We start from the raw sequence: 24,641 nt of genomic DNA, 5'->3' as shown, positions 1-24,641 counted from the left end.
CTTCCCTTTATGATCTCTATTTTAGGGCCTCAAGAGGCTAGATGATGTTACCAGAGTACAGTGGAACATTTTGCAAATAGGATCCATTAAAAAGGATAGATGTTACCTCTACTCTGCCATAACAAACATTGTTTAATCCCAACCTGAGAGCAAAGCTTATCAGCACCAATGTTTTTCATTTTATATTTTAGTCACTTCTTGAGCTGTCAACCCAGAATTGTATAAAATCATTTCACAAGGGCACACAATGAGTAGCGAAAAGACTGTCAGCTCATGAATTGAAAACAAGCTCTCGGGGGTGAAAGGTCAAATATTTGCACCAGCAAGCACAGCTTTCTTGAAATTTATTTTTGGAAAAAAATTAATAAACAGGATGTCTAACTATAACATTAAAGATATAAAACTAAATCTGAGGCAAGTTAAATTTGCCTATAGTAGAATCAGAATCAGGTGATTCTGAAATGTGTCATATGTCATGAAATTTGTTAACTTAATGGCAGCAGTTCAATGCAATACATAAAAGAATAAATAAATAGATCAATTAGAAGTATATATATGCATATTAAACAGTTAAAAATAGTGCAAAAACGGAGATAATAAAGTGAAGTTGTGTTCAAGGGTTCAATCTCCATTTGGGAATCATATGGCAGAGGGGAAGACGCTGTTCCTGAATCACTGAGTGTGTGTCTTCCGGCTTTCCTACCTCCTTCCTGATAGTAACAATGAGAAGAGAGCATGTGCTGGGCGATGAGGGTCCTTAATAATGGACACCACCTCTCTGAAGCACCACTCCTTGAAGATGTCTTGGATACGATGGAAGCTAGTACCCAAGATAGAGCTAGACTAATTTTACAACTTTCTTTAGCTTCTTTCAGTCCTGTGCAGTAGCCCTCCACCACCCCCAACACCAGACGGTGATGCAGCCTGTCAGAATGCATAGTATGGGTCAAAAGACAGGGTCACACATCATTTTTCAATATATTAGTTGAATCTATATGCTGTTGAGCATTTCTGTTTAAGTTTGAATACATAGCAGGTGGCATAGCTTTAGTCTTGGTGCATTTAAAATAATTGATTAGTTTTAGATTATATGGCATGTACGCCATCCTTTATCAACATATATAAACCTGTTCATGCAGCAGATCAAACATGTTCACATTGATGTACTGGGCTAACCTTATTTGTCTTTAATAGCATTAAATAATATTTTTGCTGTAAGGTCCAAGCTTCTATCAAAAGTCTCAGATGGGATCTTTTTACACAGAACTAAGAAGTCTGATCATGCGCGATACTCTAATCCCTTAAGAGGCACTAGTATCATATAGTCATCCATATCAACAAAATATTTTCTTTAACTTCTAGCAAAATTTTGCCCTTTTTTCCTCCGAAGTTTCATGTAGAAGGCTAAAGTGCAAATTTCTAAATGATTATATGTGCTTGTTTATTCTAAGGGGGTGATTTTAATTCGCACAATGAAAGGCTTATAGAAACAGTTCACTCTCTTGTTTGACACCTGGCCCAATTCTACCTTCATCACACAGGGTGTAAAATCAATAGCCAATTGGATCCATTTACCACAAGCCGTCAGGTTAATATTTGTTCCACTTTTTTTAAACTATGTAAACTACGGTATACGTGCATGTCTGTACATTTGTACACAAGACATTGCATTTTTTTTATTGTGCATCTGTAAAATGTAGGACGTCTTTAAACTCGGACCGATGGGGTATTGTTATAAAGAGGGAGAGGGGTCTGAGTGATAACAGCGTATTCCCCTTTCGTTGCATGTCTGATTGTTAGCACCTATCATCCTTGTACTGTATTGAGGAATGTTATCTGAGTCTATAACAGTTCAACTTGTGTGTAATATTAACTTTTCAAAAGTAAACAAGCAAATCTTGAAGGCAACTGTTTCTTAAATGTGCTTCATTTTCATCTAATTGCTAATTGTTCATACCAGTCTAATTCTCTGATAGCTTAAAGCAATCAGAGGGAAAGACAAAGTGATTTCCTTTTAATTCAGTAAGATGGATCTTCGAAAACAAGTCAATTCTCTGGGGAAGCAGACAGAAAAGCAGAAAAAAGGTGAGTTTATGCGATAGCTCTGTTCATTGTGGTGTCTTTGCTGTACTCTCACTCAGAATCCCTCTGCTACTCCCTTGTCCTGCTCACCCCTTCACAAAGAGCTGCAGAGCTTGTCGAGGAGAGTAAACAAGAGGATGGGTGACAAAATGCTTTTTTCTCTTTAAGGGTAGCCCACAGTTTATTCTCACCCCGGTTAGTTAGCAGCTTTCCTTAAATAAACAGAGACCTATAAACTGCTGGGAATACTCATCAAGTTAGGTATCACCAGAGATACAAAAGAACATTTTAGATCAAGGTCAATGATTCTTCAGAGCTCAGCGGACCAAAAGTGAAATGAAGATGAATCAGGTGTAAGAGACAAAGGGAAATCCCATCAGAGAGAAAAATAAAACTTATCCACAGTAACATCCACTGTAGTGAATTAAATGGTAACTATGGTTGCAGGAAATCTGAAATAAAAACAAAAAATGCTGGAAAAAGCAGCTCAGACAGCACCTGTAAGAAAAGAAACATTGATTTTGGTGTGTACTTTTTTTTAAAGGAAAGAAGCAGCAAATTAAACCTACGATATTGTTCCAGAGATTTACAGTGAACTTTCTTCTTCAGCTGTTTCAGTAGCTTCAAGCATGCTGGTGGACTGTCCAAGTTTTTGGAGCTGATCATATTGCTAGAGCAATATTAGGCCAAAAAAGAAAATATCTCTATTGATTTTACTTTTGTTAAGTTTATTCGGAACAGCAGCTAAAGTTAAAATGATGGTTTAGTGCAATTTGTTTTTAACAGCAAAACCAAAAACAAGCTTTTCTTTTTTAAATTAAAACTTAAGAACATCAACTTTGTTTTTATACTCTTCTGACAGCATTCATTCTGTACAAATATCCTTACATTTCTGCTATACACTGATGCATTGTACAAACACATTGTGACATTTTTCAGATAGGTAACATTTCATAAATTGAAAAAGAACAATTCATTTCTGTACAACAGTTGATGAATTAAAATACATTCTGTGATTTTATACTTTTCAGGAGCAGTTTTATGAGAGAATACTTGCAATATTTAAACTCTTAAAATTTTTGAAATATTGATTAGTTAAGTAAGAAGTGTCTCAATTATGTTACTGCTTTTTATTGCAATTATAATGATGCAGAATTAAAGGTGGGTAATCATCTTCTCCATCCTATCTATGGAGAATTATCATTTTGCCAATATCCCTTATAGTTAGACATTTAACAGTGGTTAGTTCCCTCAGTTCAACAATTTAAGGAAGGGCTTAAATCAACCCAGGTTAACCTAGTTCCCCTGAAGCCCAGTCCTTCTCTGCAAATCCGTATGTTTGTGGGGCTAATTGGCAATTCAGACAAATCCCTCTCCAATAAATGATAAAGATTGTTTTTGTGCATTATAGAAATGTCACATTTATGATTCAAGAAATGTGCTGCTGAAAGTTGAAGTATTTTTTGGGTTAGAGTGTTGCTAACTTTGTGATATTCGATTTGGTACAACCAGAACATAAGAAATAGTTTGTTACATAACTGGAAATAATATCATAGTAAAATGTGTCTTATATTGACATACCAGCTAATCTGAGAACCTCCTCACCACTCCAGGATAATTTTTGATTTTGACTGAAATGCTCTCCATCAGCAGTATTGCACCACAAGAGGTTAAGCAAGTCAGTTGCCAACTCTGTATTTTAGCGTAAGAATTTTTATTAACATGGTTCTTTCAATACAGAGTTCAGCAGCAGCATGCAATTTTCACTAAAGTCATCTAGTGCAATTCTTTACGTTGTGCAAAGCTTAATTAATGATTCATTTGGTCTTCCACTTACGTCAGGTTTAGCTGCCTGCAAAGAATATGCTCTACATAATCCCTTGTGTTATTCTTGCTAATTTTAGGATCATGGGAGCAGTAGGATACTTGAAGCATTGCTTCACTCCCAACTGTGTCCTTCTCCATAAAGTTCAACCTGACATAAAGTCAATTACCACATTAAGAAGAATATTAATTAAGATAAAATGTACAATATAGTAAAAGAGCATTTAACCCACCTGGTTCTGCAGATGGTTATGCTCCATCCAAGTCTTTGCCCATCTAACCTAAACTGTCTGATCATCCCTTCTTTTCAACCTCACACAGTCACTCAGCATCTTGTCAAATGCGTTAATGCTAATGATCTTGATCATCCCCATGCAGTAATAAGTTCTATATTCTAGTCCATCTCTGGTCAAAGAAGTTTATACATGGGCAACCTTCATTGAGAGTCTTATTGTTTCAAAGTGATGAAAGTGATCAAAGGGGTAGTAAAGACTAAGGCTTTGGTCCCACAGTGCAATCTACAAAGCTTCAGTGCAAAGAGTTGAGCTTTCCTCTGCAAAGTCCCAATTCTCAACTGTGTTTCTTCTGAAATTCTGTAATAGAAGTAAAAACAAAAGAAAGCACTAATTCAGTGTGTTTCAGTTTCAGCAAAAATATTTACATCACTGAGAAACAAAATAACGGCTTTGCTTTTTAGACCATCAAACTCCCCGTCTCTCTGACAGCTGTAATCTGAGAGGGTGTGGGCATTCAGAACTACATGTACATTGAAAGATACAGTGAAATATGCCACTTGTGCTAACAACCAGCTCACCCAAGGATGTTCTGAGGCTGCCTGCAAGTGTCACCAACACAGCAAGCCCACAGGCCTCTAATCCCAGGACAGGTCACCATCCAGACCCTGTCCCCAGATTCTCAGACCAGGCCTCCAAATTTGGATATCAACCCAGGTTAACCTAGTTCCCCTGAAGCCCAGTCCTTCTCTGAAAATCTGTATGTTTGTGGGGCTAATTGGCAATTCATGCAAATCCCTCTCCAATAAAGGATAAAGATTGTTTTTGTGCATTATAGAAATGTCACATTTATGATTCAAGAGATATGCTGCTGAAGGTTGAAGTATTTTTTGGGGTTAGAGTGTTGCATTATTTTACATGAAACAAGAAGAATTTGTCTTGAGAGTTTTGGATGTTTGACAGTTTGTAAAAAGAAATGTAAAGTACCTTGTGCACAGTACTGGCTTTCAGTAACATACAATTTAATAAAACTACAATAAAAAAATGACTTTGAGAAGAAATTCCCTCAAGTATTACAGATGAATGGCAAGGACTGTCTTTACTACTAATTGAAGAGGAGTACACTTAAATAACATGTACATAGAACAAATAGCTGCCCTATCAACCTCTGTGATGACCCATTGCAGTGATAGAATGTAATAAAAGAAATTTAAGTAGATTATCACTGGGAAAAAACTTAAATGGATATATGAACTGGATACTTTTCTAAGATAAAATAATTATCTTAGCATTATCTGAGCATTTTTGAACACTTTCTGTTGACTATATTATTTCTGCATCTCCAAGTGTGGGAGAATATTTAAGTTTAAGCCCAACTGATGGCAAGTTTCATCTTTAGGCTCCACTGGAACTGTGTGTCAAAACGGAAGACCACTGTTTTATTCCGTCGGCCAATTAACAGAACTGCACTGATGGTTGTCAAGACCTTCACGGCTCAGAATCTCTGGCTCAGCATTATGAAGCTACAATGGCAATTTTAGAGTTGAAGTCGGTATGAGCTTAATCACCAGTGATAAAGCTAATATCTCCATATGTTACTTTTCAAATGTATGTTATGTAGTAGGTAATACAATTGCCTTTCGGGAAAGAAAATAGTTAAAATTCACCAAACCAATGAAATATTAAAAATAAATGATTGTATGTTACAGAGGAAAGCAAAATTTAATGCACTTACTTGAGAAAGGTTTTCCTACTGTAAATTAATTCTGACATCAATCTGTTGAATGTGTTCTGACATCCAATGTGTAATTGTAGGACTCCATATCCTGCCAATGAAAGTAGAAAGTTTTAAAACATAGAAAGTAAACTCTCTCATTGTCCAGTAGGGTAAAGGCAATGCCTAGTGAAAAATAATACCACACAAGATTCCAGTTTAACATTTCTTAATTGATCTTGATATATATTTAGCCTCAAGATTCATTAACTAATTAATTCATTGACTAATAGTAATCAATGTAATCTATTGCATCTAGTGCTCCCAGTGCGGCCTCCTCCACATCGGTGAGACCCAATGCAGATTGGGGAACCGCTTCATCAAGCACCTCCGCTCCATCAGCCACAACAGACAGGATCTCCCGGTTGCACCCACTTCAACTCTGCTTCATATTCCCATTTGGATATGTCCATACATGGCATCCTCAACTGCCATGATGAGGCCAAACTCAGGTTGGAGGAGCAACACCCCAAATACTGTCTGGGTAGTCTCCAGCCCCTTGGTATGAACACCGAATTCTCCAACTTCCGGTAATTCCCTCCCTCTCCCTTCCCCTCTCCCACTTTTACCTCGCCTCCTCATCCAGCAGTTATCACCTCTCTCATGATTCCGCCTTTTTCTACTACCCATAGTGCTTTCCCCTTACATTCCTTCTTCACCTTTCCTGACAATCCCCACCCTGCTTCCCCTCCCCCACCCCTTGATCTTTCCTCTGATTGGTTTTCCACCCTCCCCCACCTTCTTTATGGGGCCCCTGCTCCCTCCTCCTTCTGTCCTGACAAAGGGTCTCGACCTGAAACATTGACTGCTCGTTTCAACGGATGCTGACCGACCTGCTGAGTTCATCCAACTTGTTTGTACGTGTTGATTTGACCACAGCATCTGCAGTGTACTTTGTGTTTACTATGTTTGACTGTGTCTCAACAATGACAACAGTGAGATTGGCTTCATTGATGCACAACTGACTTCGACGTTCAGCAACGCACACAAAATGCGGGAGGAAGTCTGCAAGTCAGGCAACATCTATGGAGGGGAATAAACATCTGATGTTTCAAACTGAGTCCCTTCATCAGGGCTGGAAATGAGGAGGGCAGAAACCAGAATAAAAAGGTGGGGGAGGGCGAGGAGTATAAACTGACAGGTGATGGGTGAGCCCAGGTGTGGGAGAAAGTGGGTGGGTGGAGGAGATAGGATTCAGTAGGAAGCTGGGAGGGACGGTAAGGAGAGGTAAGGCACAGAAGGAGAGGGAATCTAATAGGAGAGGACAGTCAACCATGGAAGAAAGAGAAGAAGAGGAACTGGGGAGGTGAAGAGAAAAGGGGTGATAGATAACCAGAATGAGGAATAGAAAATGAGAAAAAGAAGGAGGGGAGGGAAATTAACAGGTTAGAGAAACTGATGGTTTATTGGTTGTGGTCTAGAGAGGAGGAAATGATCATACTGGAGTCTGATGTTATTAAGTAAATACCTCTGAGAAAGTGGACATTTGAGAATATGTGTGTTGTATATAGTGGTGCATGAGCATAGTGCTGATTGTGTGCCAGTGTAGATGCACATTTATGAAAGGGGATATGTATGGATTTAGAGAAAGAATGTGAAGGTACAGGCAGTTGTGGATGTAAGCAAGCATGCGCACATATCTGCGCACCCAAATAAACATCCCTGCAGGTTCAAAGTATTGCTGAGTAATGCCATAACTACTTAATATTGTTTCCGAGGGAGTTTACATATTACAAGGGTAATTCAAGGTCAATGCGGATGTTAATTTTGATTTTATATTAATTAGCTTACCATATTTTCTCAATATGGGGGCAATGCTTTAAGCTCTGTGTCAGTCTCTGGGCTCCTACATCTGTAATTTTGTTGAATTTAACACTGTGGAAATAAAAAACAAAATCCTTTACAATCAACAGCAGCAGCAGTCTCTGAATATTTCATCCACAAAACCATTTTATACCTTCAATGCTTCACATCATAATCTTTTACTAAGATCTAATTATATTGAAAACAGACACAATGGAAGAAGTTAATGTAAGCTCATTTTTTAATCCAAAATAGGTGGGGCAGGCCACAAGTCTCAATTTTAATAATAGAGTCTGTCATGAATCTGTCACGGGAATCAAATTTGGGTCAATTTCCTCGCTGACAATAAGGGCGTTGCAGGAAAGGAGTGTGCGAGTTGACACAATGTGCTGGATGAGAGCTGCTCACAGTGAGGAACACATTTCTCCATCCAGGCCACACAGGTAAAATAACAAGCAGTTTCCTTCCCATTTCATTGGCAGCCTCAAGCAGTTATTTTAAGGATTGTTCAAGTCCAAGTTTAATTGTCATTTAACAATATACATGCAAATTATTGCTCCTCTGGGGCCAGGTGTAAAACGTAGCACATATGTTATGATCCAGTACGTACAGTCACAAAATATTATTGGATCATGTCCCTGAGTGGCACGACCCGAAGACTGATGGTGTACTGTAGATTGTCCTGGGGCCGTGTTTCTGCAAGAACAAGCGCACAGCAGTTCCTCATCTTGCTGTGGGTCAGCTGCAGGAGAAGGCAACCCAGGGAGCGAGTACTGGAGGACAGCATCGGCAGGAGAGCTGGCCTTCTCCAAACCCGGTACGGATTCCGGCGTGCTTCCGTTCTCCGGCACCTCCTCCCCAGGGTGGCTGTAAACAGGCGGTGCTGCGGCACGAGGGCCTGGTCCATGCAAGAGCCAAGGCCGTACAACTCCCCTGCCGTCAGTGCGTGAAAGCCGACATTTCAAACTGCAATATTTTGCATGGGCAGCACGGCGGAATAATGGGTACTGCAACCGATCTCTGATCAGGTAAAACCACAGATGCTTTGCCTTGTTAAGAGGCCTTAATATTTTGCAGAAGGTCCCTAAAGGAGACCCTGGACCCTTTTTTGCCTGTGGATATTGACCCCTCACAGCTTCCAGGCAGCAGTCAGACATATAATATATCAGAGATCAGTGGACAGCCATCATGCTCCTCGTGCACGTTGACCTTGGGGATCTACGCATGTTGCCCCTTTTTAATAAGGAGGCAGACAATGAGGTGAAAGGGAGGTCAAATAATTTACCCCTTAACTTATAGGGTTGGGGTTGAACATGGATGTTGTGTCCTAGCTGTCTACATCGTTAGTGCAGTGCTGTTTGTCAAGCCACACCCAGGACAGTATGATACGGAGAGCAAGCTGTTCCCTGTGCTTCAGGCTCCCTCTCTCCGCACAGCTGGTGAATCCAAGGGAACGGCAGAGACCGACAGAGTTTGACACCAGCTGCATCCCAGGAGCCGCCAGTAAGCACTGAGTTCAACATAGGGACTCCAGCTCCGGATTTTTCCTTGGGGCTTACTCCAGCAGCCTCACCAATGAGTGGGTGTAGCCATGAGGCAGGGGAGGTTTGCAATCAGAGCTTTCCTTCTCCTAGATGAGCTACCAACCACAACTGATTGAGCCCTATCTGTCCAGAATCCTCAACTTAAATAATTACTATCATCTTGACATTAGTGATACTTACTCCAGAACTTTCAATGATTTCATTACTGGGAGTATTTCTGCTAGCTTCTCTGCACCTTCGTCACCAATGATGTTGTCATACAAACTGTAAGAGAAAATATAGTTAGACAAGGTGAACACTGATAATCTTCGTGGCTTGACGTATTTAAATAAATTACAGAGAGGTGACTGAAGTTAGTTAAGTGTCTCATTTAAATCAAGAACCCTAGGAACAGCCACCCCCTAACATACCCTAATCGTAATCTCAGATCTGCGAATACTGGTTTGTTCAGTGTTCCTGGAGCCAAATTCCTAAGAACTGGTGATGCGGCCTTTTGCTCTCACCCACCAAAGATCTGGAATATTCTACCAACTGAGATACACCAGGCCAGTACTGTGGAACGTTTCAAAACACTTTTTAAAAAATATCTTTTTAAATCTGGCCTAGTTATATTTTACTGCCTGATGTTGTTGATTATATTAATATAATTTGGTATTTTTGATTACATTTTCTCCTATATAATATTTGTCTTTACTTGTGAGTTTTAATTTTGTCTCGTATTTTTATGACTATATCGATTTATCTTTACAACCTGTGTAAAGCACTTTGAGCCTGTATCTTAATGCAAGAAAGGTGCTATATAAATAATAATTATTATTTAACTTTGACACTCAATGAATTTGTATTAACAACACTCATTATTCAAAAGATTTATGTCGGGACTTATTTGTCACACGTACATCAAAATATCAGCATACAGTTAAAATGCATTGTTCGGGTCAAATCAAATCAGCTGGGATCATGCGGCAACAGACCACAAGCGTTGTCGCACTTCCAGCACCAACACAGCACATCCACAACTTACTAATTCTAACTCTAAGTCTTTGGAACATGGGAGAAAAGTGGGGCACACAAAGGAAATCCAGGCTGTCACCGGGAGAGCGTACTCCTTATAAACAGCAGCAGGAACTGAACAATGATCAGTGATCGCTGGCACTCTAAAGTGATTGTGCTGACTGCGAGGTGACCGTGTGAAATACTGCCATTTAAATTGGAGACTTAAGTACTTACAGTACTTGTTGGCGTGTGGCCTAGTGGATAAGGCATTGGTCTAGTGATCTGAAGGTCACTGGTTCGAGCCTCAGCTGAGGCAGCGTGTTGTGTCCTTGAGCAAGGCACTTAACAACACATTGCTCTGCGATGACACCGGTGCCAAGCTGCTTGGGTCCTAATGCCCTTCCCTTGGACAACATCGGTGGTGTGGAGTGGGGAGACTTGCAGCATGGGCAATTGCCAGTCTCCCATACAACCCTGCCCAGGCCTGCACCATGGAAACCTTCCAAAGTGCAAATCCATGGTCTCACGAGACTAACAGATGCCTATATAAGACTTACTTAATATCATCTCAATATTTTCAGATTCAGGCTGTCAGCTGACGTTATACGTAATGACAAACATCAGATAGATAGATTTTTAATCCTAACCTACTGGTTTACTTCTGAAGTAAATAAAATTGATGATTTAATGCACAGTACTGTTGAGTGCTGGCTGTAACATGAAGAGGAGTTAACAGCATCTGATTACCTATCAAGTATTCTTAGGGAATACTACAGAGGTACAGGTTCATGTTAACCAATCAAATCACCTGATGTGGTCACAGCCAGAATTCGTTGCCCATTATTTGTTAATTTTAAATCTTAAGGTTCATTGATTTTTGCTGACCAAAGATTTAAGGGAAATGTGGAAGTTTATCAACTGAGACTGGTTTTAGTTGTCCATGGAATGGCAGAACAGGTTCTAGGCAGTTTGGCTTTAAATAGGCCGCACCCATATGTAGGAGTTTTCTTCAGATAAACAAAAGCAACTTCCTAAGACTTGCCTGAGAGTCCTCAAGAATTTTAGGTTGGGAAGAGATCTTGCCAACTCCTGTGCGCCTCGGTCTGCGATCTGGTTGCGTGATAATCTATAATATATTTAAAAATTGTAACAGTTATTTTGAAATTATTGGTGCAATTTATAGATTTTAAAAACAAAATAAACTTTATTCATAAGTAAAATTATTTACAATAAACCATTCGATGACTCTCAATCCTTTAGACGTTTCCACTGCATTCTATACATTTCCACACATCCAGCCACAAATGTGGCACTATGTTGTTTCATATTTACACACCATTGTTGAGGGGTAAACTCCCCGCCACCCTACCCCTCAACTCCCACGGGAGAAGAACCCTAGACTGTGGTCCTTCCCCACCGGGCCCTTGCGATGGCTGCACTGAGTTTGAGTGCGTCCCTCAGCACGTACTCCTGCAGCCGAGAACGTGCCAGTCGGCAGCATTCCCCCACGGACATCTCCGTGTGCTGGTAGACCATCAAGTTTCGGGCCGACCAAAGAGCGTCTTTCACCGAGTTGATGATCTGCCAGCAGCACTGGATGTTGGTCTCCGTGTGCGTCCCCGGGAACAGCCCATAGATCAGAGAGTCCTCTGTTACGCAGCTGCTGGGGATGAACCTCGACACTGTCCCTTTCAGCCTCCTCCACACCTTCTCCGCGAACCCACAGCGTGCAAAGAGGTGAGTCACTGCAGTCCTCCCATGGGCAGCGGGGTGTGGAGACAACGTCCTCAGAGCAGTAAATGACAAAAACATCTTAATATTTAACCTGCTTTACGAACGGTTGCAAATTTAGCCCATAAGAACCAATTCAGGGTTGTTACGTCCAGAGAAACATGGCACCAGTCGAAGACGTCCAATGCACTGTATGTACAGTATCAATAACATACTGTGACCTTGTCCACAGTTAGAAGTGGTCAGGCTTTCGATTTGTTTAATACAATTCGGATTTCCGGGAAATCCCATCACATGACCTCTCCCTGACAGCTGCCACAGTCCCACTATTTTAGCTTCAGAGGGGAGGGAGAGTGGGAAAAATGGAAGGGCTGACTGAGAGAGCAGAAAATGTAGAGGAAAATTATAATCAGAACGATGAAGGGTAATAGGAAGGAGACAGGGTGGGAAGGAAAAAATGTGGTGTGGACAGACATAACAGGGAGATTGATTATGAGGAAAAATGAACAAAAAAGACAGGGAACTGCATTGGTTGCTAATCTGAGAGATGTATAATCCAGGTATACTTCACATTGTTGGGTAGAACTTATTAAAATAAGTTATTGTCTTCGTGCAGATGGTGATTCTAAATTGGGGCATGGGAGTTCCTTTGTATTAATTCATAATGGAGCCTTTTTTTTCTACGCAGGCAGTCCCGTGGGACCAAGGGTGGTTTGCAGGGGAGCTAATGAGGCAATTAAGGATCTGCAGACTCAGGGCAAGAGCTGTTTGATGGGGTCAGTAGGTGTGAGGTATAGGAGGTAGTGTGTTCACTCCTCTACTTATGCTGGGTTTCTGTAAGCTTTTAATGTGAGACACTGGTGCCACCCTGTGATAGAGAGCATTTGGTACACTCACACTCACACACACACACACACACACACACTCACACTCACACACACACACACTCACACTCACATTCACACTCACACACACACACACACACACACCCTGTCATTCTGCTGTCACTGTGCTGTGTGTGCACACTTTAATGTCTTCCCCGGTATAATGGGTCCTAAACCGAGCTGATGCAGTCGGGTTGGCTTTATGATGCTGTTCCTGCCATGCTCTGCGGAATATTCCATTTCTGTAGTAATGGGAATGTGTATATGTTATTTTTATTCTGTATTTAAGCTAGATACTTCTATTTATTTTGTAATATGATTGTAACTACATTGTGGGGTGCATGATATTCTAATTTATGTGTCACCTTTAGTTAAATTTATGGATAATTAAAGATGGTATGTCCTGGTGCTGAATAAACAGAGCTCTTGACTCTCAATAGGAGTGAGACAGGGGCTGCCAGGAGCTCATTCTGAACAAAAATAGTATGCAGCTATTACTTTCCCACTACTTTCAAATCTCTTACTATCTTTCCTTTCGGTTAGTCCTGATGAAGGGTCTCGGCCCGAAACGTCGACAGCGCTTCTCCCTGGCCTGCAGTGTTCCACCAGCATTTTGTGTGTGATGTTGCAGCTATTATTATGTTTTCCGGTACCTTTTTGTAAATATTGGCAGTTTTCTTTTCACTATTTTCACTAATTTTTGTAAGTTTGATTTTTGATGCACTTAATAAAATGCTAAGTGACTCCAGCCATTTTTCCTTCAGTTACTTCCCACAATATAACCTATCGAAAATGGTCGTTCTTCATTTTACCAGCTATGTGACTGGGATTCCAGTAGGTCAGTGGAGATTCTACACTTTATCAAGGATGCTTTGAGAACCTTGGTTACCTTGGTCTTCTTGTAATGTTTTGCCATGGCAAAACTCAAGAATTGACTGTCTGAGGCAGGAATCTGGTGTCATTTATGACAATGACCAGCAATTAACTAGGGACAGTGCTGAGGATGTTGGGCCTGGAGAGTATTTTGTAGATCGTATGTCTCCAGTGCTCTAGGTGCAGATGCATATGGGAGGGTGGGGTCTCTGCTGCCTGGTAGACCAGAACGCCACGCAAATGTGTGTGTGCCCTTAACTCCTGATGGAGTTGTCGGGGCGCCATCATGACAAGCTTTTTGCGCTGATCTTTTTGGTGATTGCTCATCGTACGGCATGTCTTGGGCATCTGAAACCAGGCAGAGCCCATCCCTCTCCAGGTTTTCTTTTTTACGAGGTTGAGTTGCTAGCTTGACTCAGGCACGGATGGGGAGCGTGCAAGGGGGCCGGCTGGGTTCAAACTTGGGACCTCTCGTCCTGAAGTCCAGCGCTGATGCCACTACGCCACCAGCAATTAACTGGTCATTGTATATCATCCTGTGATTAGGCTAGGATTAAATCGAGGGATTATAGGGCAGCATGGCCGGAAGGGCCTATATCTCAATAAATAATCAGATGATGGAATGCTACTTTGATGCATTCAACTTTGGATTTTAGACAAAGTTAACATGTAGCCAAGGAGAATAAGTGCCAAGTGGAGGCTGAACATTAGTGTGATCAGTGCTCTGAGTGGAATCTGCAGCATAGCACAAACCGGGCCATTATTTTCCAAATGGGACCAATAATGTGATTGTCACAACTTCATCTACAGATGAATATGCCTTTACACATACATATGGATACATATAAACATGCACAGTACAGATACACTTATATATTTATGGTATATATTCCAATTAATTTTGCTACTCACATCAATTTTTCCAGACACGTTAAGTGAGACAGCACCTCTGCCAATCGCTCAGCTCCTTTGTCTCCAATTTTATTTTCACTCATTTTAACTTTCTGCAAACTTGGCCCTTCAAGGCTGCATAAAGAAGTTCAATTGAAAATCTGCCTTTCAGTAATACAAGGAAATTTGCCACTATCTTAATGACCATAAGACATAGGAACAGAATTTGGTAATTCAGCCGATCAAGTCTGTTCTGCCATTCCATCTTGGCTGATATATTGTCCCTCTCCTGTCTTATCCCAGTAAAACGCTGTTTAGTTACTGATGAGCTAAGTACTGTGCAGTAGTGAAGTTTAACTGGTGAATTTGCACTACTTCCTGCAGTGTCTACTATATACAACTTCACTATAGCTTGAAATCTGTTACTTGAAATAAAAATTGATATTCTTAACACTATTGATAAGGCAAACATCAGCACAGAATTGCTACATTTCAAAAGAACACATGTTACACCAGAATACATGTTATTCCCTTGGAAACAAGCAGACACAAAGTATTATTATAGACAATAGGTGCAGAAATTGCCCATTTGGCCCTTCGAGCCAGTACTGGAATTCACCATTCACTGTAATCATGGCAGATCACCCACAATCAGTACCCCGTTCCTGCCTTCTCTCCATATCCCTTGACTTCGCTATCTTTAAGAGCTCTGTCTAACTCTTTCTTGAAAGCAACCAGAGAATTGGTCTCCACTGCCTTCTGAGGCAGAACATTCCACAGATCCACAACTCTCTGGGTGAAAAAGTTTTTCCTCAACTCCATTCTAAATGGCCTACACCTTATTCTTAAACTCTGGCCTCTGGTTCTGGACTCCCTTGATATCAGGAACATGTTTCCTGCCTCTAGCGTGTCCAATCTCTTAATAATCTTATATGTTTCAATCAGATCCCCTCTCATCCTTCTAAATTCCAGTTTATACAAGCCTAGTCGCTCCAATCTTTCAACATACGACAGTCCCGCCATCCCGGGAATTAACCTCGTGAACCTACGCTGCACTCCCTCAATAGCAAAACTAATTATAAATGATATTAAATAATAACAACATAATAATTACATAGTTAATTAATTATATTAATAATATAATAATTATTGATAATCAATTATAAATGAAATGTACTTGTAATGTATGTAACAGTGTGTGTGGCAGGCAACTGCACTGGTGGCCATTTTATTAGATACACCTGCTCATTAACACAATATCTAATCTGCCAATCATGTGGCAGCAACTCAATGCCTACAAGCATGCAGACATGGTCAAGCAGTTCAGTTGTTGCTCATACCAAACATCAGAATGGGGAAGAAACGTGATCTAAGTGACTTTGATCGTGGAATGATTGTTGGTGCCAGGCGGGGTGGTTTGAGTATCTCAGAAACTGCTGATCTCCTGGGATTTTCACACACAACAGTCTCTCGGGTTTAGAGAGAATGGTGTGAAAAAGCCAAAAAAAAATCAGTGAGTGGCAGTTCTGTGGGCGAAAATGCCTTGTAAATGAGAGCGGTCAGAGGAGAATGCCCAGACAATAACTCAATTAACCATGTGTTACAGCAGTGGTGTGCAGAAGAGCATCTCTGAACGCATAACACATCGAACCTTGAAGTGGATGGGCTGCAGCAGCAGCAGCAGGTTCCACTGGTTCCACTCCTGTACCTAATAAAGTGGCCACTGGGGTATATATTGAACACTTAATTCTCTAAGCAGATGAACTGTAAAACAAGTATTTTAACAGACTTCATTCTCCGTGTGAATAATACAGAGATGCAATTTATATAAAATGTACTGACAAAATCTGTCTTTAAGTATTCAAGTTTGATAATCGGATAAAATGATTGGATTTACTGGTAGTTTCATTACTTGTCAAATTCTAAACTGAACTCACAAATGACATTACTGTTAAACCCAATGTAACACTGATGATTTATGAAGCCATGTTTTCACTCTGACATGTGTTATAATTTTTATAAAAATGAATTGATTAAAAACTCAATTAAAAAAAGTTTAATAAAAAAAAGAATTGATTTATCAATAGCTTTGCATTAGATAAATTAATATAAAATCAGTGTAATACATCGTAATAAAGAGTTAAGCAGAATTTTCTGGACAAGACATTTCAATCTTTTACTCACTCTAAATATTTCAGGAATACCAGTGACGGTAGAATCTTTGTTAGTTTCTGAAATCCCTGAGGTCCATTTACAGGGCCGAGGCTGTAAGATTAAATCCGATTGTGTTTCATTGTTAACCATCCATCAGTTAGTGAATCATGTAACTTAATTGTACTAAGGAAGTTAAAGGATTGAATAATTAATTGTCGTTGATGGGAGCCAGACAAGTTGAGAAAACAGTTACAAAAAGCTTCAGAGTTTTCTTTTCCTATACATAGGCAAGGAATACAAACAGAAGTGGTTGATGTAGTTATTATAACAACTTCTAAAAGGCAGTTGGAAATTTATGTGGGTAGGAAAGATACGTTAGAACAGGGATTGCCAACCTTCTGTATAAAGGTCCACAATCCCTCTTCCGAAATCCTCGGGGCCAGCTGAATTCAGAACTTCGGATAAGGGACTGTGGACATGTACCATGGACCCCCAGCTTTGGAAGGATATAGGCTGAATGTGTGTAAATGGAGCAAACTTGGATGTGCACCTCTGCTAGCATGGACCAGTTGAGCCGAAGAACCTGCTTCTATGCTGTACAACACTAAGTCTATAGGAAAGAAAATGCACTACATCTGTTTACACCGTAACCATTTTATTGAGTCTAATTCTGGATTTCACAATCTATACTACTAGGCAGATATACAGAGGAATTTAAGGTGGAGGGTTATATGGAAGGCAGGGTTTAAGGGTTGGCACAACATTGTGGGCCGAATGGCCATACTGTGCTGTATTGTTCTTTGTTCTAAGAGGAAGTGTAGATCCATGAAGAGCATCCACCCTATAGCCCGCTACAACACCTTCATATATACATTTAACATTATAAAATTTTTTTAAATCACTTTAATTGGTTCTACTTCTAATTAGCATACAGATTTGACTATTAGAGGAGCGAGGGATTTTTGCAAAGAATCCTTCTGATTCTTCTTTGGTCTTTCTCCTTCAAAGGTTTCCCTTCAGCTTTCAGGGATGTCTATGAGTCACAGGAAAGTTCAAGGCATAATCAGTAATATGGGTAACCAAAGAGTTCCCTGAAATTGTCACTAAGCCCTCATAAGTTTGCCCACAACTTGATTCTGAGGAGGCTATGCATTCACAAATTGAAAAAGGCTGGAGATTACAGATCATCACTTACGCAAATTCCAGCACTTGTAGGCTCCTCACTGCAGGTAATCCTTGGAGTTCATCTCTGGATGTTCTCAGGGCACTGTTTCAGGTGAAAGTTAGAAGAAAAGATGAAGTACGATGCCTTTCTTTTATTACATAGTGATACCCTTTTCAACTAGCATTCGCCCAATTTCTTCACCAGAAAACATTGCTGAAAGTTTGTCCACAAACTTCTAAAACAAGTAGTCAAGTATTGTAGATCCAGCGAGTCTGCATCATCATTATGTGCCGTGTCATTTGATATGGGCGATCGTGGTCTCATGACCACAATTGTTCTTGGCAGGTTTTTCTACAGAAGTGGTTTGCCCTTCTTCTGGGCAGTGGTTTTACAGGACGGGTGACCCCAGCCATTATCAATACTCTTCTGAGGATGTCTGCCTGGCGTCAGTGTTTGTATAACCAGGATTCATGATATGCACCAACTGCTCATATGACCATCTACCACCTGCTCCCATGGCTTCACGTGACCCTGATCAAGGGTTAAGCAGGTGCTACACCTTGCCCAAGGGGGACCTGCAGGATAGCAGAGGGGAGGAGGGCCTTACACCTCCTTTTGTAGAGACATATCTTCACTCCATCCAGTAAATAGTTATTCAGTAATATTACACATAAAGAATGGCTGGATGGGACTACCTTCCAAGTATGAATGGGATATATGAAGACCATACAACCCTTCAAGTTCATTCTATTGTACAAATAATTTGTAGATTAAAGACGGCAGTCATTATATTACCTTATGATGGGGTGCTGTGGAGAGGAGCTGAACACATATCTACAGATAGAAGCTAAGTGAGAGAGGCATCAACACACCTTGACAGGAATCTCCTTTCCTTGTGAATCCGTACCAGTAAATCAAGGTCGTCAATATCTTTCAAACTCTTAACTTCAAAAGGATTGACAGAGAACTTGACAAGGGACAGGTGCAGCAGCTCGTGTAATTCCATTTGTTCCAAGTGCTCCCAGAGTTTTACCGCGTCGCATATCGACACCCTGCGAAGGGAAACCAACTCATGAAAGGGCACCAGAAAATGTTATTTAAAAATTCAATCATGCAAACCAGGATCTCCTTTAACAGTTGGCTCTGTTAAAGAATAAGGCAGGAGAGGAAGGTTTCATTAACTCATTATGGCAATAATCTGGTAAATCAGAGATACGACGGGTTACGGGGATTCAGAGAAAAATGGCAGAGAAATGGACTTTCTGGTCAACAACCTAGCTAAAGATCATCAACCTGAGACGTTAACTCCGTTTCTCTCTCAGAAACAGTGAAAATTGTAATGAGATGAAAGATAAACTACGGAAGGGGTGAACTCTCACTCGGTACAGGCTTGAAGCTGGTTTTAAAAATGGAAAGTTGAATTGATGGGAAGATGATCTCAATGAGTGATGAAGTTTAGCAAAGTTCAAACCAAAAACACAGGAGATCCTGCAGATGCTGGAAAAGTTGAGCAGCGCACACGAAATGCTGGAGGAGCCCAGCAGGTCAGGGAGCATCTATGGAGGGGGATAAGCAGTCGACGTTTCAGGTCCAGGCCCTTCATCAGGACTGGAGAGGAAAGGGGAGGAAATTATATTAAGAAGGTGGGGAGATGGGAAGAAGTACAAGATGGCAGGGGATAGGTGTAACCAGGTGAGGGGGAAGATGGATGGGTGGGGAAAGGGGATTGAAGTAAGAAGCTAGGAGATGATAGGTGGAAGAGGCAAGGGGCAAAAGAAGAAGCAATCTGATAGGAGAGGAGAGTGGACCATGGAGTAAAGGAAGGGGAAGGGTCACCAGAGGGAGGTATTGGGCAGGTGAAGAGATGGATGAGGATAAAGGGGAACCAGAATTCATCCACCACACGTTCCCACCTTACCCCTCAGTTGGTTTCACCTATCACCTGCCAGCTTGTATTCCTTCCCCTCCCTCTGTCCCACCCTTTTTATTCTGGCTTCTTCCTTCTCCCTTTTGATTCTCAATGAAGAGTCTCAGCCCAAAACTTTGCCAGTTTATTTCTCTCCATTGATGCCACCAGAGCTGCTGAGTTCCTTCAGAACTTTGTGAAGTTCAAACCAGACCAAATTCAACTTGCACTTGGGAACTCTGTTCACCTACCTGAAGGAGGTCACATTCTTCGATTCGATGAACTGCTTGATCCCTTGCAGGTCGATGCTCGTATCCCTTAAGTCAACGGCGAAGTTACTCGGAGCTCTCTGCATGACGTACACCAATACCAATATGTCAGAAGGGGTCAGTCGCATACCTCTGAAGGACAATGTTTCACTCAGTTTAGCCGCCACTTGTGCGGTGAGTTCCACACTCTGTGCTTCATAAACGCAGTGACAGAGCTCCAGTAGCTTACTGGCGCTGAGTGAGTTCACCTCGAGTTCAGAGAAGTATTTCCACAAACACTTTTGTTTTTTGCTCTTAATGTTTGCCTTTGAACAACCAGAGAGACAGTTCAGAAAGGTATTTCCTTCCCTGTACGCTAGTCCAGTCAGAAACCTTCGGACAATGTCCAACCAGTCTGCCTGAGATTTCCTTCTCTTCTGCTGTAGCAGAATAATCTTAGTAAGGCCTTTACATCTGATTTCTTCTGAAAACAGTAAGTGCAGAGCTCCCAGGAAGTTCTGTAGGGAGGAATGGGAAAAGGTTTTCCCACACTCCTGTTCTTTAACTTCACCAGTCTTTAAGAAAGGTCTCAGAAGTCCATGGTTCAGAGCGAAGTTTGACATTTCTGTGGACCTGCTCGACTCCGTGCACACACATTCGTGGCGCTGCACTCCCGCGAAGGCGCGCCTGCTTACCTCCAGCAGGCTGTGCTTCTGTGTGGCCATTACGTATTGGTTCTGCGGAAAGGCAGGAGCTCCAGAGCACAGGAGGATCTGGAGAATGTTCAGGAATAAGTCCGTGAGGGTTGGTGGCAGTGCTAAGCGAGCCTCTCCATGCCGGTACTGACACTTGAGAACAAAACAGATAAACCTGCATAATAAAGGAATGTGGCATAAACTGAGCATGTACGGCTGCTGCTGAAGACACGAAACCACTTCTCCAACTACAAGACGGTCTTCGAAGTACTTGTGCAGGAACTCCTGCACGTGAGCCGGGCTGAAACCCAGCACTTCAACAATCTTGTCCACCTTGCCGAGGTATTGGTTAAAGGTCTCTTTGGGCCTCGCCGTGACGAGCACCGTGCTCCCCGTGAGCAGCTTCTTCTGCAGAATGCCTGCCAGCAGCTGCTTGACACTGCATGGCTTCTCAGCTGAGCTGCAGGCTGTGAGCTGCAGTAGGCCGTCGGGATGCTGGAGATCTTCAAAGTCATCAAAAACAAGCAGAACCTTGTGTGGGTTTTGACACAGGTACTGAAAGACTTCATCCCTGTTCTTCGGCGAAGGAAGGAATGGCTGGAAGAGTAAATCCTTTAACGTGTACTGCTTTGTGAAGTTGAGTGTCCTGCACTTAAACCAGAAAACAAATGAGAACTGCTGGAAGCTGCCATTTACCCAGTTGTGGCAGATCCTTTGGACAATCACGCTTTTGCCAATCCCTGCTCTTCCCAACAGTGCAATTACTTTCGTTTCTTTCTGCTTTTTCCCTGAGATGTGGAAGAGATTGCCCATGTTCACGGCTCTTCTTTCTCGTTCTGCAATGTCATAGATCCTGCACTCCTTGTCCAAGCACTTTGTGGAATTCCTTCCAGACTTGGTTTCAGCTTGAACCTCCACCATTGAGACATCCACGTAAATATCTTCAAGAAGCATCTCGTCGTGCTCATGGCAAATGTAAGAGTGTTGGGTCATGTCCTTCAGATATTCTTTCACCATTGTTACACAGTCTTCTACACCTTCTGCCGAAACAAGAAGAGAATGTTACCATCCAGGCTGCAAGGTAGCATTGCAGTTATTACAGTCCAGCGAGCTGGGTACAATCCTGTCCCTGTCTGTAAGTAGATCTCCATCAGCTCTTAGCAAAAGACAAGCGACACCAAATAAACAAAGTAAGCAGAAAAAAAAAAGAGTTCTCTGGTTCATCTTTTTACAAGGGAGGGATGATTTCCCTTTCAGATTCCTTACTTATCCTTGGCTCTCCTGTCTGCAATGGAGTAGCAGGGTGAAGTGGTGCCATGGTCTGTTGAGGGAGATCATTGATGAGTTGGCTAGAGAGTAGCACATGGGGTGTTAAGGAGCTGGCGGTCGGGGGTGAGCAGAACAATAATCGAAATGGGACAAATTGCACTGGCTATGGCCAGTGGTTCCAAAGGGAACCATCAGAGGCAGTACAGTAGCGTAGTGGTTGGCATAATGCAGCAACAGTGACAGGGATCAGATTTAGAAGAGCTCTCGGTGCCCTTATGTTTCATCAGTCAATTTCAGAATAACAACCTTACCATTCCCTAATTATAGAATCATACAGCCTCTCAGCGTGCAGATTGGCTACCCGATATTGCAATGTTTGAGAAATGAGGTTGAGAGGGAAGCCATGATGAAATGGCAGAGCAGACTCAATGGGCCAAATGGCCGAATTCTGCTCCTATATCTAATGGTCTTAACCAAGAGATCCCTTTGGATTAATGTTTCATTTTTCCCAAGACCAGGATGTGGGCAATTCCACTGAGGTCTTCTGTGGTGCTGTGCTAATTGCCGACAATTAACTCATACACCACTTTACTAGGTACCTTCTGTACCTGACTAAGTGACTTTTAGTGCATGTCCACCGTCCTCTGCCACTGTAGCCCATCCTCTTCAATTTTTGGCGTGTTGTGCATTCAGAAATGCTCTTCTGCACACCACTGTTGTAATTCGTAGCTATATGTCGCCTTCCTGTCAGCTTGAGCCAGTCTGGCCATTCACCTCTGACCTCTCTCATTAACAAGGCTCACAGAACTGCTGTTTATTGGTGAGTTTTTTGTACCATTCTCTGTAAACTTTCAAGACTGTTGTGTGTGAAAATTCCAGGAGATTCACAGTTGCTGCCATGTGATTGTCTGATTAGATATTTGCATTAACAAGCAGGTGTGCAGGTGTACCTAATAAAGTGGCCACTCAGTGCAAGTCTTCTAACCTATTGAAGCAGAACTGGGAAGCAGGTTGAGTTGCTACCTCACAACGCCAGATATGTGGCTCAAGTCTGACCTCTGGTATTGCTTGGATGGATTTTACACATTCTGCCTGTGAACATTTCCTCCGGGTGCTCGACTTTCCTCCAAAGACACGCGGGTTGTATGTTAATTGTCACTACTGTGGTGATAAATGGCAGAATCTGTGGAAATCAATGGGAATGGGTGGAGAGTAACAAAATGGGACTTGTGTAGGAATTACTTTATTTATTTAGAGATCAGTCATTCGTTATGTTCCGTGTCACATGACATGAGCAACCATGGCCTTTTCATGACTGTGATTGTCCTTGGCAAATTTTTCTACAGAAGTGGTTTGCCATTGGCTTCTTCTGGGCAGTGCCTTTAAAAGGCAGGTGACCCCGGCCATTATCAATACTCTTTAGGGATTATCTGCCTGATGTCAGTATCACAAAACCTGGACTTTATTGTCACCAAACAATTGATACTAGAGCGTACAATCATCACAGCGATATTTGATTCCGCGCTTCGCGCTCCCTGAAGTACAAATCGAATTAAATATAATAAAAATTTAAATTATAACATAATTAGAAAATAGAAAAGGGAAAGTAAGGTAGGGTAAGTCGGGTCCGGGATATTTGGAAGGTACGGCCCAGATCCGGGTCAGGATCTGTTCAGCAGTCTTATCACAGTTGGTAAGAAGCTGTTCCCAAATCTGGCCGCACGAATCTCCATACTTGAGATATGGACCATCCACCACCTGCTACCATGGCTTCATGTGACCCTGATCGGTCGGTCGGCGGGCGGGGGGGGGGGGGTGGGGAGCTAATCAGGTGCCACACCTTACCGACATGTGACCTGCATGCTAGTGGAGGGAAGAAGCGCCTTACACCTCCTTTGATGGAGACGTATTTCCACCCTGGCACCCCTTTTGGTTCACCGCCCTTCATAAATCAGGGCATTGAGTACAGGAGTTGGGATGTTATGTTGAAGTTGCGCAAGATGCTGGTGAGGCTAAATCTAGAGTATTGTGTGCAGATCTGGTCACCTATCTACATCAAAGGTATCAATAAGCTTGAGAGAGGACAAAGGAAATTTACAAAGATGTGTCAGGACCTGAGCACCTGAGTTATAGGGACAGGTTGAATAGGCTAGGACTTTATTCCCCGGTGCGTAGAAGAATGAAAGGAGATCTTACAGAGGTATATGTTAGGCATAGAGGTATAGAGGTAGGGTGAAAGCATGCGGGCTTTTCCCCTCAGATTGTGAGAGGGTTTAGGGTGAAAAGTGAAATGTTTAAGGGGAATCTGAGGAGAAACTTCTTCTCTCAGAGGGTGGTGAGAGTGTGGAATGAATAGCTGGCGGAAGTGGTGGATGCTGGTTCAATTGTAACATCTAAGATTAGTTTGGTTAGGTAAATAGATGGGGGGAGGTTTGGAGCGATATGGTCTAGGTGTAGTTAAGTGGGACTAGAGCGAAGATTAGGTTGGCTTGGTTTAGACGGGCTGAAGGCCTTGTTTCCAGGCCGTAGTACTCTTTTTTAAAAGAGTCAGAGAGTACTACAGCCTCCT

General features: G+C 41.8%; 1 protein-coding gene across 6 annotated transcripts in view; it reads right to left on the bottom strand.

Moving 5' to 3' along the window:
- Window positions 1–2,799: 2,799 nt before the first annotated feature.
- The window catches only part of ciita (class II, major histocompatibility complex, transactivator), a 103,081-nt gene continuing 81,239 nt past the window's right edge, over window positions 2,800–24,641 (bottom strand). For all 6 annotated transcript variants that reach the window (XM_059979193.1, XM_059979194.1, XM_059979196.1 and 3 more), the window contains 10 exons: window positions 20,112–21,843; window positions 18,827–19,006; window positions 17,985–18,056; window positions 16,820–16,900; window positions 14,657–14,770; window positions 11,299–11,382; window positions 9,441–9,524; window positions 7,705–7,788; window positions 5,875–5,965; window positions 2,800–4,499 (listed from right to left, as the gene is read on the bottom strand). In XM_059979193.1, the coding sequence (XP_059835176.1) occupies window positions 5,890–5,965; window positions 7,705–7,788; window positions 9,441–9,524; window positions 11,299–11,382; window positions 14,657–14,770; window positions 16,820–16,900; window positions 17,985–18,056; window positions 18,827–19,006; window positions 20,112–21,843 (2,507 nt within the window). In that variant the 3' untranslated portion in view covers window positions 2,800–4,499; window positions 5,875–5,889. The remainder of the gene's footprint in view (window positions 4,500–5,874; window positions 5,966–7,704; window positions 7,789–9,440; window positions 9,525–11,298; window positions 11,383–14,656; window positions 14,771–16,819; window positions 16,901–17,984; window positions 18,057–18,826; window positions 19,007–20,111; window positions 21,844–24,641) is intronic.

The sequence above is a fragment of the Hypanus sabinus genome, chromosome 9 (genome assembly GCF_030144855.1).
Source record: "Hypanus sabinus isolate sHypSab1 chromosome 9, sHypSab1.hap1, whole genome shotgun sequence".
Classification (NCBI taxonomy): Eukaryota; Metazoa; Chordata; class Chondrichthyes; order Myliobatiformes; family Dasyatidae; genus Hypanus; species Hypanus sabinus.
The sequence above is the reverse complement of the archived record's forward strand: the minus strand, read 5'-3'. Positions and strand labels throughout refer to the sequence as shown.